The sequence below is a fragment of the Uloborus diversus genome, chromosome 8, assembly GCF_026930045.1.
Source record: "Uloborus diversus isolate 005 chromosome 8, Udiv.v.3.1, whole genome shotgun sequence".
NCBI lineage: Eukaryota > Metazoa > Arthropoda > Arachnida > Araneae > Uloboridae > Uloborus > Uloborus diversus.
In genome coordinates, this window is record NC_072738.1 from 147,234,908 (window position 1) to 147,253,013 (window position 18,106).

An 18,106-nucleotide genomic window follows, 5' to 3' on the forward strand; every position below is an offset into this window, starting at 1 on the left:
GAACGAGAGAACACGCTGAACTTCTATGCACTCTAGCATTACTAAAGATCGTCTGAAATGCATTTTTAAGACTACAAATTCAAAGACTTTCGGCAGAGAACCTTCCGCACCTCTCATTTCTGAGTGAATATTATACTTATGATTTGGTTTGTACTGCTAATACTTAGATCTAGTAATGACCTGGCAGGGCATGCCAATTTTTTAAGCCTAAGGCATAATGCTAAAAGATGGGGTGATACGGAGAAAAGTGCCACCAATCAAAAAAGATTCTGTTCTTCTATTGTTATATGTTCTAGTGCTGTAATATAACAGCAAAAATACCTGTGAACGAATTACATGGGAATGTAAAACACAATAAAGTTATAATTGCTTCTATGTATCCTAAAATTTATAAATGAAATTCTTTAAAATTGATGAGGAATTGAAAAGTTTTACAAACATATTTTTTTTAGCACCCTATAAAAGTACATATGAGGCAATGAGAAGCAAAGGGATGTAAATGACAAAATTAAAAATTTAGAGATAACCAGTACAAATGATAGGAAACCCTCTTCTCAGCTTTGGGGCAAGAAATAGTACTAGTAACCCTAGTAGGTGCTGCTGTACAGCATGATTTAGATTTTTTTTTAATGAAAGCCTACTTAAGGATCTGAACTTTAAATGTGATTTAATCAGGGCTGGATTTAAGGCAGGGCAGGCGGGGCTACTGCCCCGGAGCCTCCAAAACAAAGGGGCCCTCATAATAAAATTTTTACAAAATATCCTTTCACGGGTTAGCAAATTTTACGTTTTTCCTCCCAGACTATTTTTTTTTTTTTTTTTTTTTTGTATTTCTACAAAGAATGCTTGCACAAAAATAATATTACTATCGATATATCAGAAAGCTCTGATTTCAAGTATCCATTTACTATCAATTTTTTATTTGATCGAGCATTTCAGTGGCAATATATATATATATTTTTCATTCATTTAATTTGTAATTTGTACTTATGAGTTAAAGAGAAATAAAGTAAGTAAAAAAAAATCCGAAAAATGGTTAACTTTGAGTCATCCTTACAACTTCTCGCTTTTTGAGCTCCAAGATTTAAAAATATTTGACGAAATGATTTGAATGGAAATTTTTTAAATTGAAAATATGGGATATATACATATATATATCAAAATATTCGGATATATATCAAAGTATCGGATTTTTTGTAAATATGATGATCTTTTCGAAACTTGATTAGGGGCCTCCACTCCTTCGTTGCCCCAGGGCCTCCACACCTCCAAATCCAGCTCTGAAGTTCCTCAAAACTTTAAATAGTCCACTTACATCCCTTTGCTTGTCACTGCCTTATATAGGAAACAACCAACATATGTTAAAGGACCACAAAATCTGTAATTTGTTCTTCGCGTAATTAATGTTGGAAAAATTGTTAAAAAAACATTAAATACAAAGTAAAAATATTTAATTATAATCAATTTATACAATGATATTTATACTTTCAGGCAAGTTAAAGCAGAGCACAACGAACAAGCAGGTTCTCAGCTAGCATTCTTTCTTGGTGTTGGACTTATGCTAGGCTCCGTGTCTTCTTATGGTTTAGTAAAATGGCTATAACTGCTGCCATGGAAACTTAACGTACATTGGATGGTAAAAGGCTGATTATGGAGAAAGTTTCTTTTAACGGCACAATCTGAAAAAGAGACCATTTCAATGCAGGCTAACAGAGGCACATCATTGAATCTTTCAACACAAAACTTTGGAGTATTTATGAACTATTTTATTGCCATAGTCACTATTTTACTACGATTGATTCAAGAAAGGATGATGCAAGGTACAAAACTAAAAATCTGAATTTTAATGTTTTTAGATGAACTGCTCATCAATGAGGTGAATAAGCAAATTAGGGAATTCTAATATTTTATCTGGTGATGAGGAACGAAGCATTACCTCTATATAATATTTATGACATTATAACTTTGGCTTCTAAGCATCGTAACAGAAACAGTTCTGAACTAGTTGTTGTACAAACTAAAAAGTACAGCTATGTGGCATTGATTCAAGTACAGTAAAATTTGAACAACTTCAAAACCATGGTCAGCTGGAACAGAACAATAATGTTGCTCCCAGTATCTTAAAGATACCTAATCAGCCTAAACAGCATATTCTGATTCTAATACATTTCTAAAGAAATGTATGCATAATTCCCAAAAACAATTTTCGAACTACAGTGGAACCTCTTTAATTCAAAGTCCTGTAATCTAAACATCCACTAATCCAAACTCCAATGAGTTGGAATACATGTACTGCAAATAAGATTAGTTTAGCATACTACTCAGTGTTGGAAGTAAATGTCCTTCTGCAGAGTTTCCCAGCACTTTTGCTTTATCTTCAACATTGTGTCAAATATGGTTGTTTTTATATGCAGTTACCCTGAAGTCTTAAGAGTCACAAACATCAGTAGAACACCATCCATGTCATAACACTGCTGAATTCTATGCCATGCTCTCACAGATGTTTTGTGGAGTATCAGGGTTTCAGAGATGTTTTGCTGTAAAACTCAATCTCTCAGTTTAATTTAAAGAAGTTCTATTATATATTTTAATACATGAGGTAGTATATTCTAAACTAGCCTCAGCACAAAAATGATGTGCACAATATGCTCTTCCATGCGCATATTACTGAATGATCTTTTAAAATTTGAGTACAGGTCTCCCTCATATAACATGGTTAATTCGTACCGTGTAGTCTCAAAACCGTGCTTAATGAGACTTTTTTAATTATCTTTTAACTTATTATTTAAACTAATTAATCATATACATAAAATAAATCAGGTCAATATGTATCGTACTGTATCAAAACATGTTTCGTGTGTTATATCAAAACTACGTCATACGAGACTCTGAAATAATGCAAATCAAGCAGTGTGCACTGCATTATATAGAAACAAAGTCTTAAGGTACAAATTTTATAATTGCTGAAATTTTGGTTCATTAAAACATACAAACAAAAACTATGAACCAAAATATACAATGGCTCCACTGATCTTAAATTAGATTTGCTATAAACGATACAACTTAATTCTTTTACACACCACAAATGAAACCTATTATGCATAACAAGAAAATTTTCTTTGCTAAGAATGAAACAGATACTATCAGAAAGAAAATCTGAGTTTTTCTGTAACAATAAAGTTGGACTGAGCAACAACAGAGAAACAAAATATTAAATAAAATAAATAGAATTATTCTATTTATTTTTTTTCAGATTTTGTTTTGGCTACCTTATTTTAATTTATCATTTGAGAAATTTAGCTTAAGTTTAATCCTAATGTTATTTTCTTACAATGTATTGGAAACAAAATAATTTTCTTTTTTTTTTTTGCTTTTAGAATACTCATGAGAAAAATAAAATTTTTAAAAGTTAAAAGTTAGAGTGTTATACGAATAAACCAAATTTTTGAGCCAGAGACAGGACGGGATTTTTTCGTATCAGTTTCATAAAAACGAAGTAAACATCTTTTTAGAGTTAATATTGTCCATTTTTTTAACAATGCATAGAACAAAAATTAAATTTAATTGTTTTAAAAAGTTTCTTTTACATCAAAACAGCGAAAAATTATTCAAGTTTTGTACCATGTGATATTGAATCCTTGTTACAATAGTTGCAAATTTCGTACCGTGTAATATCGAAACCGTGTTGAAGAAGTACTGTGGTATACGGGGGACACCTGTACACATTTTATTATACTTTTGAAATAGATTCTAATTTTTCCTTTAAGAGTAGCAAATTATCCACACAGTCAAATATGTTATGAAGCTTAAAAAACTTTGTCATACTTGAAGAATCACTAAAAGAAGCACTGTTTGTTAAAAGTGTTCAAATACAGTAAATTAAATGAGTATATCAAGGGAAAGCTATTGACGCAATTTACATATTTCAATGCTTGTTTAGATGTAATTATTGAAAATTTGTACATTTCATGAAATTGATTTAAAAAAAATTCTTGCACGAAACATAAGTTTCATCAAAAATAAAAGTTTAAATAATTCAAAAAAAAAAAGATTAATATAAGTTTATGTAACTACAGCTACATTTGGGGAAAACCTAACCTAGCAGCATTGGGAAGGTTACGCAGGTCCTAATTATAGCATTAAGATGCTGCCAGGTTAGGTCTGCCCCAATCATACATCATTTGTAATTTTTAAAAGTCAATTTTTTTGTGTAAATAGTGTATATTGTTTAAAGAGTCATAGTGGTTCAATTAAAGGTCTTGAGGGGAAAAATGAAATGATAAATTAATGTATTTAACTTTCTGAGATTCTACATAACCAATTGGGTACCTTTCCAATATCTCGAAAATAATTAGTTAACTAATGTTTGTTCAATTTTTAAATCAAGGAAACCATTTAGTTGGGTTAAAACTGTTTGAAAAACCAATCAACAGATGGTTAGATTGATGGTTTAGAATCTAGTACTAAAAAATTTGTTGATTAAAATTTAAAAAATTGGTTTTTGATTTTTTTGATTTTCTAGTTAACTTTCAATGAATCAGAAAAATCACGGAATTGGTTAAAAATCTCCTGCCTCTTTACTGGGGGGTACTTCACTGGGCTAAATAAATAAATGCATACAAACATCAAAGTACCAAGTCTTTTAAATAAAGATAAGAATTCATTTAGCAGCCAAAGACTTATTATTATCATTATTATTATTTTTTAATCTCTGCTGAAGTGAGACATAGTTTTGAAATACAATCAGCTTATTTTTGACAAATATAAAAGTTCCCAATTTTAAATCATCACTATGAGGGACCACTAAAAGGTTTTAAAATACATGATAAAATCTGGAAGGTTTTGTAAAAATTTAAATGGGGGGTAAGAGGATTTCCTTAAACCACACATCATGTTTGAACTTTGGCCTGATTAAACATTGTAAAGAAATTAAGGCATCAATGTATTAAATTTTCATTCACCTTGCATTCTGTACATGGTTTAGTATGTATTTTTAAAGCATTTTTTATTTATTGAATGATAGCTAATTTTTGTATTGATAGCTTGTTGGAAATAAACTATTGTTTTATGTAAAAAAGTAACTTATTGTTGTGAACTTATTTTGTGCGTATTTTTTTACAATTAACAGCAAAACAGTTATTGCCAATATTTTGGTTAAAATAGTTGCCATAGTCACCTATTCCGCAAAATATTTGTTTTAGTCGCTTTTTTTGTCGTCAGTAGCAGCCCTGCATGTGCGAGTGCCTATTCAGGATGCTAGAAAGCAGTGTTTCTTTCAAGCATCTCTCGGGGGGGAGGGCAGTGCCCCCTAAGGAAGCCATATGTCCCCCTTGGGGGAAAATTTCGCTTACACTTGTTTTACTATGTAAAGATTAAAAAAAAGAAAATTATAGAAAATTCAGAACTTTATGATCCTTGGAGGGGGGGGGGGGGAATTGTCCTCTGTGGCCTCCGTGTTGTCACTGTCGATGGCAAGTCCATTGCTGTCAACAAAATGCGAAAATCACATTTTTTCTCCAGGAAATATACGGGAAATTAAGTAACGAACAAGAAATATTTTCCCCTTTTTATTTCCCTCTTTCGTTTGTTGTTTGCTTATTTCTGTTGTTGTGGGTGTGAGGGTGAGGTGGTTAGAACTATGTTACCTATTATCTATCTAGTTGTTAACTCACACAGTACATTGGCGAGGTTCATATCGGAACCTTAGAACATGTACTCTGTCACTCTGTGGGCACTCAAGGAGTCATGGTACATCTCATTGGAAATCAAAAGTTTCCTGGATAAGGATCATTGTATGGAGGGGAAGGGATATTGGTCTGTGCGTTATCTTTGGCGGGCTGTAATTGAAATGAGAGAGGTTTATATGCCGCACCCTGTATATACACATACAGTTAATTCTCGATTATCCGCGAGTGGATTATCTGCGAGTCAATCGGAACAGTTACACTTGTATTTTCGCAGCAAAAAGCAAACACCAATGGCTGTTTTTGTTAAAAAATTGAAAATACTGTTTTCAATTTTTGTTTTAATTATTATTATTTTTTTTTAATTCATTTATTTATTTTCTGCTTTCTCCATTGTACATACACTTGTTCTATATTGATGTTAAATTCTTTTGAGCAAAAACACAAATCATTTTTACTGTACTGTATATATTTTCATTGTTTGTAGAAAGCATTATGCATTAATGCAACTAAGTTTTTGCCTAAGGACAGTTTTAACCATATTAGACAGTTATTTTAGTCCTTTTGCGGATTATCTGTGGCACTAGTGCCACCCAATTCCGTGGATAAGCAGGAGCGTACTGTATGTACAAAAATTTTGCTAACCATTAATCATATGTTTTGTGGCAGCATTAGTATGTTACTGTTTGACCGCGGATTGTATGTAATCTAGGCAATCTGCCAAATAAAGACTACTCCATCTGAATGAATCTAGCAGGGAAGAAGGGAAAATAACGATGGGATATTGATACATGCGTTTTATGATGTCACTAGTGCCTTATTCATTTATTGCATTCTCTAAAATAAAATAAATGGAAACAAAAGTATTCACCATGGAAACAGAAAAAAAATAAAATATTTTCATTTCGTTCAGGAACGTAAAAGCAAACTGGTAAGCTCAAAACTTTGTTGTGAATAAATAAAACACTTAAATTTTGCGGTGAGAATATAGATCGAACATACTTTAGATTAAAAAAATGTTGCTGAGAGCAAATTTTCCTTTTTACAAAACTAAGGCTAAATAATAGAGAGGCAAAAGTGCACTTCTGTAACAAACCAATTAACACCCCTATAAACTAATAGATACGTCCATTTCCGCCTATAAACCGGATATTAGCCTTTCCATGTAATCGATGGTCAGACAGTAGCATACATTTATATCAGCTTTTAAAGATGTATATAAATGTAAGTACACTTTTTAATATAGAAAGCACAAACTTTTCAAAACTACAATAATAATTCAGACATATGCAACACACCTGTGAAATATATTTATACAGTGAAATCAACTAAAAATTGTATTTTCATAAATGTGCAAAGAAAAAAAAAATAACTTACCACTCCAAACTTTTAATCCCTTATCCATTAAAACTCGTATTTACTTCCACCACCACTGCAGCCAAAAGCACTTGGTTCACCAGATTGTTCTTCTAAATCTGGAGGTAAATGCATCCGCTAAAAATATTTTTTAAAAGACGATTCAGATACATTAATAAACAAAAAGTAAAAGTTCAATTATAATGTTTTTCAAGTTTTGATTATTTTTTTAAGCTGAGACATGCGTCAGTGTTGAAGAACTAAATGAAAACTAGATTTTTTTTTTTTTGAAGAATATGTTGAATTTTTAAATTTGAATAGAGCACAAAACAATTTTTCCTTTACTTACAAAAAATGAGAAATATACAAATATATAAACTAAAATTCTAAAAGTGTCTGCTAACACACCAACTAAGCATCATATTCAATTACTTTAAGCTGAAACAAGGCATAATTTAAAGTTAGGAAACTAGGGGCTACAGTTTTATGAGTATAAAAATAATTTATAGAAATCTACTGTCTGACTATGGATTGTATAGAAAGACAAACATCCGTTTTACAGCCAGAAATGGACAAATCTGTTATTTTTTTACGGATGTCAGCTTTTGTAGAAGCAGAGTCTCATTCAAATAAGCAGAATACCGGCATCAAATTTTTACTTTTCCCCCTTATTCAGATAGGTTCGTCTTATCTGGACGTTTGAAAATTCCATACAATCCGTGGTTGGACTATAATAACAAGGGCTCAGTTTTGGAACACAAAAAAGGCTTTCAAGAAGATTCATAGATCCATGATGAGCAAATTTAGAAAACATATTTAATAACGAACATAGTCTACACTTCCACTTCCATATTTTCCCTTCTACTACAGTTTGTATTTTCAACTCAAATAAATTGCACAAATGAGAGCATTTTCAAAGTCTCTCACTCTTGTTTTTTTAGCTTTTTAAAGAAACCACAGAATTTAAAACTTCATCCTTGTATCACCAAAATAAATTTCTTTAAAGATTATGTACAAAAAATAAATTAGAGGAAACGGAAAGACAGAAGGACTGTCGTAAATTGGTGATTGGGTGGCGATATATCACCAAGCTTTTTTTTTTTCATGTTTTTGGTGATATGTTCCTAAGCATTTACACTGCAAGTTTTTTTGACTTTGTCATCAACTTGGCGAAATATTAGCAAGTTGGAGACAAAAATGAGACTCCAAATTCAATGTCAGTTTTTGGACATCTTGCAAAATTCCCATAGAATGGTAAGTTACCAACTAGTACTTTTTTTCAAAAAATATTGTGACAGTTATTGGCCAAATCAAAATTTTTTAGGTTACGCAGTAATAAAAAGAAATCATTATATTGCACCTCAAATTCGCTTACTGGGCTTCCATCTCTCTCTGTTTGTTAGGACTTTAATAACTGTACAACATTATATTTTTTTCAAAATATATGAATGAAATGAAATTGAAATGAATGAATTCAAAATATATGAAATATATTTCAAAATATATCTACTGACCTAATGCTTTCTTAAGAAAATAGCCTGTTTTGTACGGCGCCAAGAAATCACCAATCAAAAAACTACCAAAACACCAAGCACAATTTTATTGAAATGTTTTGAACACTTATTATGCATGTTGCCCTAGCATATTTTTTTTCACCAAGCTTTTGATCAGAAGGTTGCTAGTATTTTAACATCAAAGTAAAAATGGCAAATAACTGTATGAGGGAAAAGAAATTGCAATATGATGGGATAAAGAAAAACTAAAAAATAACTTCAAAGAAAAAAAAAGTAAAACAGTCATATCACATAAAAGAATCTAACAGTAAAATCATTTTACTTTCAGTTTTTTTTTTGGGGGGGGGGATAAAAACAACTCTGTGTGATACAGTTCATTATACATTACAGTAAAATTAAAAGGTACTCAAAAGCACAAAAAAACTCTACTTTGCATGAATTGTATGCAATTGCACATTTTGCATGAAAAAAAAAGCCTAATTACTTCTATAAGGAACCCTTTCCGTTTTAGCTTGAAAGCAAGATCAGTAGTTGGATTATTATACATAAATGTATTCAAAACTGGCAATTTTACAATGTGAAGTAGACCTGCAAGGAAACAAGAAAGAATCTTTTAGAGATATTTGCCTAATTTAACAACTTAAATGGCTAATAATACTGTTACTCCAAATGAAAAATGTATGCAATTTATTGTGCATTTTCTTTGATAAATATACTCACGATCTTGGCATTGACAATCCAAAGTTTTAAGTATAAGACTAAATTATCCAGGAACTTCAAAATACCAATTAGATAAAAAAATGTGTTACAGAAAAAAATGAAAATTAATTATTTGAAACACATCTCTAAACTCATACTTTTTATGAAAAAAGCATACTTATTGTTAAAAATTCCATTTTCTTCATTTTATAAAAATAAACTTTATCATTGTTTAACAATATTGCAATCTGTATTAAAACATATATACTGTAAAATAAGCAAATAGAATTACTACTGTAGACTTTAATAAGCATTCCCATGTATACTAGTCACAAATTTTTGTTTTAGAAACTGGAGTTGGTAGTTATTAATGGTACCATTTAAAAAAAAAAATACTTACATTTTTTTAAACATACTTATACACCTGTATGCACATATAAGCACAGTAGATTAACTCTTAATTAAATATCTGCTTCAACTGGTCCTTTTTAGTCTACTTTCCTATAAAAGTTTACAAAAGAAGGAATTGAAAGAAAAAAAAAGATAAATAGAGATTTGAGATGAGAAAAAAATCAATGGCGGATTTACTACGTCCTAACTGTAACAGTTACAAGGGGCTCTCAGGACCACAGGGCCCTTTAACTTAATTCAAAATGTAGATGATAAATATTTTGAATAGTTCTGAATTAGTTGAAGAGGCACCACACAACACACAAAAATACATTGCGAGAGGTAACAATGAAAAACGTTTTATGCAGAAACTAATAAAAATTCTTAATTTTGTTTACTTTTAACTGTCTCTACCCAAAACTTTCTTTAATACAGGGTTTCCGCTACGGTCGCATTTTTCGCATAATGCGAAAACACTATCTGAATTGCAAAAATAAAGCAATGCATTTTTGCTTTTTTGCTCAAATAAAAAAATAAAATTCGTTTTTTAAATAAAGAAGAAATGTATGATCCTAGAGAGGAAGCATGCATAGTGATAATCAACTTAATCTTTTTTAAATCTTAGCTAAGATGTTAAAACTACAATTAAGTTCAATAACTATTAGTCTTATCCAGCATTATGTCCCCTGAATGAATGCTTTATTAGGAGGAGGGGACTGCAACATTCTAAACACCAATCGTGTTTTCTTTTTTTTTTATTTTATGTTTTAAAAAAATAGCTGTTGTACTTATTTCTTCAAAGATGTCACAGATGAAGTATGAATTTTATTTTGAACTGGAGATGAAACACACTGAGGCATATATAAATATATGAGAATGTGTAACATTTTAGCATTTTGCTAACATTTTCCCCTCAATTTTACCTTTTATGCTAAAGAACTTTTGAACACAGCTTAAACACTGCTTTAATAGTGTATTTTATAGTTACGGAAATTTAAATGAAAACAATTGGTGAACATATATAATTGTTAGTAAATGTACAATTAGTACAACATGTATCCTCAAACAGAACTATTCCTAATTTTTAAATATCATAGTGAAGCTTAAAGCAGTGACGTGCGGTCCACCCAAGCAAACCAAGCAGAGCTTGGGCACTCCGAAAATAAAAACTCCAAAAATTCTTATTTGTATGCTCATAGTTGACTGGAACTATGAATTACAAGTATTTTCATCTTGATTTTCAGTGAAAACAAGTTAAAAAAATATTTATTAGGTGCTCAAATGCCAATTTCCCGGGAAAACGTATCCCCAGGCAAGGAAAGTGAAATCCACACTGCAGCCAGGGGCGTGCACAGGGAAGGGGGAGAAGGGACATCTGTTGGCCCAGGCGCAAGCTTCAAGGGGGCCCAATATCTTTAAAATTTCGGGTGAAATATTTCCAGGGAAGCAATATAGTATTAGGAAGCATAGGAGGGGGCCCGTAAAAGCCCATTGTGATGGGCCCCAAAATTTCTGTGCATCCCCCTGACTGCAGCCCATGCACGGCAAGAATTGAAGAGGTATTGCCATGACAACACAGTGATGCTGCTGCTCCTATCCAATGATAAGAAACCGCAGTTGGCGCTTCTTCAGATTCAAAACCCAGCAAGCAGTTCCCTGCATGGGAAAGCAGGGTTACCAGATTATTTTTCTTGAGCCAAAATCGAGAAATTTTGCCTGTTTTGAAAAAAATCATCTGTCTTCTGGGCTTTTTTTCTTTCGCCTTTCTTGGGATTTCAAATAACTTTAAACAAATTTTTGATAAAATATGAAGTTTTTAAGACAAGGATTTGTTTAAAGTTCTTCATACCTTTTTAAAAATTCTATTCGGTCTTTCTTAACCGTGCTTCAGCTTGCTGTTGTCATTTTGATGACGAATGTTTTTGTCTTCAAGATGGTAATAGGTGATGGTTTTTGTCGCAGGAGTATTTATTATTCCAAGATGGTCGATAGCTGTCCTCTATGGCAGAATGCTGATCTGTGATCTTAATATGCAAATACTTTAGAAGGGTTCCCACCCCCATAAGCGTTGGCATGGCTGCACCTTCCGATTGAGAATAAAGGCCCTTAAAACACTAGGCCGTTAAAAATTTCGATGTCGGAGTCAGCACCAAATAGGCTCCCCTCTCCCATTGTTACTCAAGCTTTAGCTAATATTAGAAATACATCCCTGGAATACAAGAAAGTTTCCGACCTTGACATGAAGATGGCAGTACTAGTAATTCAAAGTGGAGTGTCCTCATTTTGGCTTTTCTTTGGTAGCTCAGAACCAAAATTAGCACCAATTTTAGCTCAAATTGTTTGACAGCCACCTTTTTGAGTTGATAAGACAGTTTTTGTGAAAATGGAAAAAATCGAGTATCGAGCTGTCATTTACTACTTGTTTTTGAAGGGGAATACCCCTGCCCAGATTAAAGAGGATTTGGACGCTGTGTATAGGGACTCTGCTCCATCATTCGCCATGGTAAAATTTTGGGCAGCAGAAGTTAAACGTGGCCATACTAGCTTGGGTGATGATGAACGTTCGGGTTGGCATAAAACTGCTACAACTGACGAAAACATTGCCAAAGTTCATCAGATGGTGCTAGATGACCGTAGATTAAAAGTTAAGGCTATGCACAAGTGAAAAGTTAGGGATTGAAAGCTATAAACATCTCCAAGGATCGTGCTTGCCACATTTTGAATGAAGAATTGGGCATGGGCAAGCTGGTTGCTGTGTTTGCTCACTTTGAACGAGAAATAGGTCCGAATGAACATTTGCAGTGCCTGTTGGAGCAATTTTTCCAATGACTGATCACTGTAGATGAAACCTGGATCCACCACTACACCTGTGAAACAAAAGCACAGTCAAAACAGTAGACTGCAAAGAGAGAACCAGCTCCAAAAAAGGCCAAGACAGTTCCTTCTGCTGGAAAACTGATGGCGACAATTTTTTGGGATAGCCAAGGAATAATATTCATAGACTATCTTGAAAAAGGCAAAACCAGTACAGGAGCATACTATGCCACTCTCCTTCAAAAATTAAACCATGAAATTGAGGAAAACCGCCCTCATTTGAAAAGGAACTTTTTCATCAAGACAATGCTCCAGCACACACTTCAGCGGTTTCAATGGCTAAAATTCATGAGTTAAAATATGAACTGATTGAGCACCTACACTACTCACCAGACCTGGTCCCAAGTGACTTTTACTTGTTCCCTAAGCTGAAAGAAGCTCTTGGCGGACAAAGGTTTTCTTCAAATGAAGAGGTAATCAACTTTGTCAACAGTTATTTTGAAGAGAAAGACTCATTGTACTATTTGGATGGGTTAAAAGGATGGGAGCATTGCTGGATCAAGTGTGCGGACTTACAAGGAGACTATGTTGAAAAGCAACAGTCAGCATGGATGGTAAATATCATTTTTCTCTGTTAGGTCGGAAACTTTTCAGGCAACCCTCGTAAGTAATAATATGAAGAAAATTGAACATTACAGCTGCTTGGCTACTCACTTGGGCCACTGCAAGTGCCTGGCTTAAAATTATTAATGAAAAAATACATAGATTCAACCTCCTACAGCAGGTAGAACTGGAAAGAAATGCAGAACACCACACAAATTCTGTAAAAAAAAATGTGTGCTAATCAGATAAAGGACTGAAGAAAAACACTTTCTTACAAAATTAAAACAATTTGTTCTTTGCATAAATGTAGCCATTACCATACATGCCGCAGGCAAGTGCAGTGGCCCAAACAGCTGTACTGCATCCAATTGTCTTCATATAATTACTTATACTTTTATTTGTCTGCAGTATATCTGAATAGAAAATTTTTTTATGCAGCAAAAACAAATATGTAATACACAATACTGATTAATTATGAAAATATATCAGAAATGCATATTAGCAATCTGTTAAGAAAACAAATGACGACTGAAACTGGGGTCAAAAATATGCAGTCCTTTAAAAGATTACTAAAATACCATCAAGTTTAAAGTTTTTAGTAGCACATACTGCATTTAACTTTAACAGGTCATTTATAAATGAATTCCATTCCTCGATCATTAGCAGCAAAATATTCAACTACAGAATCAGAAAACGTGTTTCTCTTTTTCAGAGCATTTAACAGTTCACATTCAATCAAAATCAGTTCAAAAATAGAAAACTACTTTTGTTCCTTTTGAGATCCAAAAAAAAAAAGCCCAAGAAGTCAGACGATTTCAAAAAAGCCATTCTGGCAACCCTGCAATTTTCCCATTCTTGGAACTGCTTGGTTTTTGAATCTGAAGAAGTGCCAATAGCCATAGGCGGATTTAAGACTAAATTCCTGGGGGGGCAGGATTTTTTTTAGCAACATTTTTATTGCCCCCCACTCCCATGTTTTTGTCTGTTTCCTGTGATGCATAGGTTCATGCTTTACTTTTTTGTGTGTCGTTTTCATTAATGTGTGTTTTCATACTGTCCTTTTTGAATTGACCTTAAGAGAGGGGGCTGGTATCAAGAGAGTGATGCAATGCTCCCTTTTAAGTGGGAAATAGAATGTCTCCAATTTTAGGGGTCCCGGGGGTTTCTCCCCTGGAGGAAATTTTGTAAAATGGATATAAAATTCTGCATTTTGAAGCCTTATAAAGGTTAATTGGATAGACATAGAAATTCATAACTAGATTATACGGTTGTACAGTATTGTTCAAACTTTTTAAGAAACAGCCATTTTAAGTTTGAAAGAAAAAATAAACTATAGATTTCTCATTACAACAACTTTTTTTAATTATAAGTAGTGCAGAAAACGAAAAGGAATAGAGGTAGTGTATCATTTTTTTTCCCCTGGCTAAACAGATTAACAATATGCAGTAGAAGTAATTGGAGCCCACTTTGCTTAGGATTTTCAAAGACTTATCTAATTATTTTCAAGGACTCTAGAATAAATAAAATTACTTAACGCACTTCATTTGTACTTTCCAGTCTCTGATATTTTAGTACTTGATTGTAAATTTTTACAGTCCTGTTCTGACTTTGTGAGAAATAGCTATTTTAAATTTAAAAGAAAAGAAACCATAGATTTAACATGACAACAACTTTTCTTCAGTTGTAAGTGGGGCAGAAATAGAAGTAGTGTGTATTTTTTTTCCGTGCTAAACAGATAGACAATATGCAGAAGAAGTAAGATAAAAGCAATCATACAAAAGAATTTACAAAATACTGCATTCGGGATTGAATAAAAAGCAAGATATGAAACATGTGAGTCACAAAAATTTATTTCAAATAATATGTTAACAAACGTGAGAACCCTGATTTTTACATTTTTAATACAGGATGTGGCAAGGAGCTGAATTTAACATACTTTGGCATTCCTCCCCCTCTACCATTTGTTAGAAATTTTAAAATTTAAGGTTTGTAGCCACACGTTTCAAAATATTCAAGGTTTTCAATCACTTAGAAATGAAATTAGTTTTTTCAAGCAATTTGCATTTTTTAAGGAACGAATCATGAATTATTTTTGGGAGTTAGGGACCCACTTCAAAGCAGGTGCCCTAATCTTATAGGCAAATTCGGCCCTGTTTGTAATTCAGTCTTACCTGCAAATTTTTGTTTGATTTTTTTTTTTGTAATTTTTACGAAAATTTGTCAGTTTTTACGGTTAAAGGATTTTTCCGATTTTACCAATCTTTGTTAGGTTTTTATAGACATTTATAAAATTTCAGCAAATTTTTCCAAAACTTTTGATGACTCAATTATTTAGATTTCAATTATGACAAGGACTGACTCACTTAGACTTAGATGATTATGACTTACCTTACTTTTTAAACAGTATTTATAAAGTCAGTAAAATTGTGCTCTCTCTCTAAGTAAAAAGATTCATTTAATCAGAACACTCAGATAGCTGAAATTTATTCAGTTTGCGGTACTATTTATTTTCTTTCTCTCTCTCTCTCTCTCTTAAAAAAAAAGAGAAAGAGAGAGAGAGAGAAGGGGGAAAAACTATGTTTTTTAGAATTTCTCAAAAGGCCAATTAATCTACTAAGAACATAAATATTATGCACAAATATACTTGAAATGTAAACACAAATCATAACGAGTAGATCGTTCTGTTAGCGCGAATGGTGGGGGGGTTCCCCTTTGCTTTAGGTTCTAATTTGTTAAAATAATCGTTAAGTATTATAAGTGTTGCAGCTTAATGTATAGCTCGTTTAGCCTATATTTTCATTCATATACTTGCCCAAATGGTTTTCAGTCCAAAAGTGAATTTAGACACATTTTCAGCACCTCAGTGACAACTGTACTATTTGTATTTAATGTTCGTCCCCCCCCCCCCTTTTTTTTCTTTTCTCCCATCAGAAAAGGACATTCGCTTTTCTCTTCATTTTCATTGAACTATTCAAAAAAGAAAAAGTCATGATTTTTTTGTTTTTAGATTTTGGAAGATGTGTTGTTACTATATAAAATCCTCCCAAAACTGAGGGGGCATTGCCCCTATGCCCCCCTTTCCCTATAAATCCACCCATGCCCATCTGAAATATTCAAAAAAGAAAAAAAAAATTATTTTTATTTTTGGAAGATGTGTTGTTACTACATAAAGTCCTCCCAAAACTGGGGGGGGGGGCATTGCCCCCCTCTGACCCCCCATAAATCCGCCTATGCCAATAGCGATCTCTTATCATTGGATCAGAGCCATGCAAACACTGTGTTGACATGGCAACACCCTTTTATCCTTCCCTGTTCAAGGGTGAGACTTGTTGGTTTTCTCTTTCCTTTGCCTGGGGATAATACTCCGAGGAAATTGCTGTTTGAGCTTCATACTTCCTGTCAATTATGAGCATACAAATGAGAAATGAAAATTATTTTTGGAGTGCCCAAGCTCTGCTTGGTTTGTTAGGGTAGACCACAATTTCACTGATATATCACAAATGTAACTTTTTGAGACCCAAATAAAAAAAGAATACCTTCCTAAATATTTCCATTATTTTAAAACAAAACCAAAGTGCATTATATAGCAATTCACAATTTTTTAAAATATCTAACACTGATGCAAAATTGAAAGTTCACCATCAAAATCTTTGAATAAAGGATTTGACTTTTTGTTGGAGCCCACAAACGATTCCAAGTTCACAACTGTATCAGCAACCTGATGCAATCTGCTTGTTAAAACAAAGTCCTACATAATAAAAGTAAAACCAGTGATCATGTAAATTATTTAAAATATTGAAACAAGAAACCAAGATGCAACATGTATAACATAACAAGTTCTCTATTTTATATAAAATCAAGCATCTAATTCAAAAGTTTAATAATGTTGTCGGAACAGGATTTAATAAACAATTTCACAGCTTTTAGAAGAATTTTTATCATCTAAAGTAATGTTTAGAAATAATGAAACTTATAAATGGTTAAACTTTAACGTGAAGAAAGAAAATAAATTGAAAATTCTAGTACTAAAAGTTTCACTTCCAGTCACAGTAGAGTCTCAAAAGCCCAAGGTTCTGTTTAATTCAAGGTGTTGTATTTATATTTCATTTAATTTTTTTTTAATAGCTAAAAAATAATTTGACCAAAGTCTGAAAATTGAAATATTTTGCTATTGTAAAACTAACCTAATTGCATACAGCAAATTAATAAAAAGGTATTGAGAGATCAGTGTCAACAACACTCCCCAAGTGGCATGAAATATTCCTTGACTACTAGAGATGGATTAAGAGAGGATTGTAAGATAGTTAAGGCATCATATGAAAAACTAATCAAAATTTGTTTAGGCATAATTAAATGGAAATCGAAGTTGAAATCTGAGTGGTAAATGTTTTTCCAAGACAATACTTCCTTTTCCTTGTATAAAGAAGTAAAGGGGGCATGTCTTACCTCTTTCAAATAGGGCACAAATTTTATTATGTTTACAAGAATACAAAGCAAGGTTGGCAAGTTTCTGCCAAGGAGGTTAAAACCACAAATAGAAACCAGTTAAAACCCGCATGGCAAAAACCCATTTCTGCCACAGTTGTGGCAGAAACTCACAAAATGATAACAAATAATTATTGATACATAAAAGGAAATGCTCAGGAAAAGCAATTAAATGTTAACCAAAGTGCAATTTATTTACAATATTATCACTATTCAAAATAGAGAAGATTTTATCAAGTCCAGCAGAACTAACAGGTATTACAATCCAGGAACAAGCAAGTCTAACAAAACTCTCGTTCATTGCACATTTTTAAAAACTGGTCCACTGTTGTAGTTGGAATAGTTGTAATAACTTGGCTAGAAAAATCAGCAAATGAGGCTACTTTATTTTGCAAGGCTAAAATTTTGTACAAAATCTACAAGTAAAATTCAGTCAATTTCTTCATTATTTTCTCAGTCTCAAGCACTTTGGATGAAGAATATAAGCTAGCAAATGATAATCAGTAACTCCCGGTTTAAATCTGCACGTCACATCTTTTTCTTAAGCAACAAGAAGATTCT

The 18,106-nt window shown here is 32.5% G+C and overlaps 1 protein-coding gene and 1 long non-coding RNA gene across 2 annotated transcripts in view; one reads left to right on the forward strand and one right to left on the reverse strand.

Moving 5' to 3' along the window:
• LOC129227254 (equilibrative nucleoside transporter 1-like) overlaps window positions 1–2,315 on the forward strand; it is a 99,144-nt gene extending 96,829 nt beyond the window's left edge. Inside the window, exon 14 of the mRNA XM_054861772.1 lies at window positions 1,492–2,315. Within this exon, the coding sequence (XP_054717747.1) occupies window positions 1,492–1,603 (112 nt within the window). The 3' untranslated portion in view covers window positions 1,604–2,315. The remainder of the gene's footprint in view (window positions 1–1,491) is intronic.
• On the reverse strand, window positions 1,557–16,830 carry LOC129227256 (uncharacterized). The gene is made up of 4 exons (XR_008580825.1): window positions 16,700–16,830; window positions 9,039–9,142; window positions 7,062–7,178; window positions 1,557–1,679 (listed from the first exon to the last, which is right to left on the reverse strand). It is a non-coding gene; the product is annotated as an uncharacterized LOC129227256 (long non-coding RNA).
• Between the last annotated feature and the right edge of the window lie 1,276 nt (window positions 16,831–18,106).